Source organism: Cyprinodon variegatus, unplaced genomic scaffold (assembly GCF_000732505.1).
Source record: "Cyprinodon variegatus isolate N-32 unplaced genomic scaffold, C_variegatus-1.0 Scaffold255, whole genome shotgun sequence".
Taxonomy (NCBI): domain Eukaryota; kingdom Metazoa; phylum Chordata; class Actinopteri; order Cyprinodontiformes; family Cyprinodontidae; genus Cyprinodon; species Cyprinodon variegatus.
Genome location: NW_015150708.1, coordinates 668396 through 670315, shown reverse-complemented (window position 1 = coordinate 670315; position 1920 = coordinate 668396). Strand labels below are relative to the sequence as shown.

Sequence of the window (1920 nt, the reverse complement as noted above, 5' to 3'; positions counted from 1 at the left end):
AAAAAGAAGTTTATATGCGCCTTGTAGTCGTAGAATACTAGTAATAAATAAACACCTTCACAAAGGCCGGAACAAATTAATGCAGAGATCTTTTTTTCCCTCACTTTAGTAAAACCTCACTGTACTTAATGCATGGCTATGATTTATTCTTTCACCTTTGTCTGTAGTACTTCTAGGTAGGCTACAAGGTGCACTAATCATATTTACTAGTATTATCACTATTATTTTTTTATATAGTTATTATTACCTCCTTCTTTATGGCTTTGAACCTAATCTGTCTTCTAAGGCCATTCTCAAACTCATAGTACAACATGAAATCTTCTAATTTTAAAAGCATAACCAAATTATTTTGCAGCCATCTTTGTTGATCACACTTATTTGTATATACTTAAAAAAATCTACATACAGTTTAACACCTGTTACGTGGAATTTTATCATATAAAGTGTAAGATCAATTTCTTGAAGTATTATTTCTTAAGGTGTAGGCTACTTGTCAATCTTACAGCTGAAATATTCAGGTCACACTTGCCTTAAACATTTTTAAAAGCAAACCTTGGAGGAATAGCAGTGCTTTTTAACATAATTCTCCCTCTATATTTGAAGAAAAATCCAGCCATTCTCCTTCGGCTGCATCTTATTTGAAGAAGGAATTGTCAATTAATTGAAAATTCTTACTGGTTTGATACCAGAAACCAACCAATACTCCCCCTGAGGCAGTGTTCCAATCATGTAGGTTCTAAGATGAAAATAAATTCTCTTTGAAGAGATCATCAAACTTAAGTTTAAGGTGAACATGTTTTAATCCTGTATAAAATCTTTATAAAGTATCTCCTGAGGGTATTTAGTATATCAACTGGAAAAAACCATGCATTGCCTAAACCTTGTTTTTATTAGACCTTTACCTATTAAGGGAAAATATCAGTGAGATTGAAAGTCTATTTATTAGGTTTCCAGGGCAACTAAAGGCTAATACATTTCACTGGGTAGAAATTTAATCTACAACAGCTGCGCCCCCTATAATCAAATGCAAAAAAAAAAAAAAAATGTTTTCTCTCTAGGAGTCATAAACAGTCGCCAAGGCTTTATACATCCTCCTTAATGTACAACTCACACACGTCTAATAGCAGAAAACATTTGGGGCCATTTCTAAGTCACAATTAGATCATAGCCACAGGAGTGACTCATTCTTGACTTGTGTCTTTGGCACACCGCTGCCTAACTGTCAAAGTGTTTATCCCTAATGGCATGAAAATAAATTACGGACCTACTGCAGTCATTCCCTACATTTATATCTCTTTATTTAAGGGTTATTTCCTGCTGGCAAATCATTGCTTGGAGATTTTGCCTCAAATTTCTTCCAGTTTTATCAGCTAACTAACATACAGAAGCTGTGCATAAAATTTCTGTATGTACTACAAAAGACCTTGCTTAGACCTACAGCTGTCTGTTTCTTGGCTTTTAGAACATGACGAATGCCTCAGTGGACTCCACAACTGCGATGAAAACGCCTTGTGCTTCAACATGGTTGGAGGCCACAGCTGCTCCTGCAAGCCAGGATACACGGGCAACGGAACAGTCTGCAAAGGTACGCAGTTACTTTCAATATCTTTATTTTTATTCATCAAAGACGGTCAAATATCATTTTTGTTTGTGTGATTGTGAAGGCAAATGAGTATGTAGAAAATACTTTAATACTTTATAAAGTGCTAATTTTTGAATTTATTCATTTTTTTTTATGTCTGATCTTTTCAAATGACATTGATTTCTCAAAATTCTGTTTTATTTTGACCTAGATTTGACCTTGAAGTCCTTTTTACTGATACTGTATTAATTGGTAGCCTAGTAAAGTATCCCCACCCACCAGCAGCCAAAATCATTTTTGCCTGTGAGGGGTGTAGCCTCGATCAATGCCCCAGGCAT

The 1920-nt window shown here is 34.9% G+C and overlaps 1 protein-coding gene across 2 annotated transcripts in view; it reads left to right on the top strand.

The window, feature by feature from the left end:
* nell2 (neural EGFL like 2) overlaps positions 1 to 1920 on the top strand; it is a 137874-nt gene that overhangs the window by 89179 nt on the left and 46775 nt on the right. For both annotated transcript variants that reach the window (XM_015382349.1, XM_015382348.1), the window contains exon 14: positions 1463 to 1585. In XM_015382349.1, coding sequence (XP_015237835.1) covers positions 1463 to 1585 — 123 coding nt within the window. The remainder of the gene's footprint in view (positions 1 to 1462; positions 1586 to 1920) is intronic.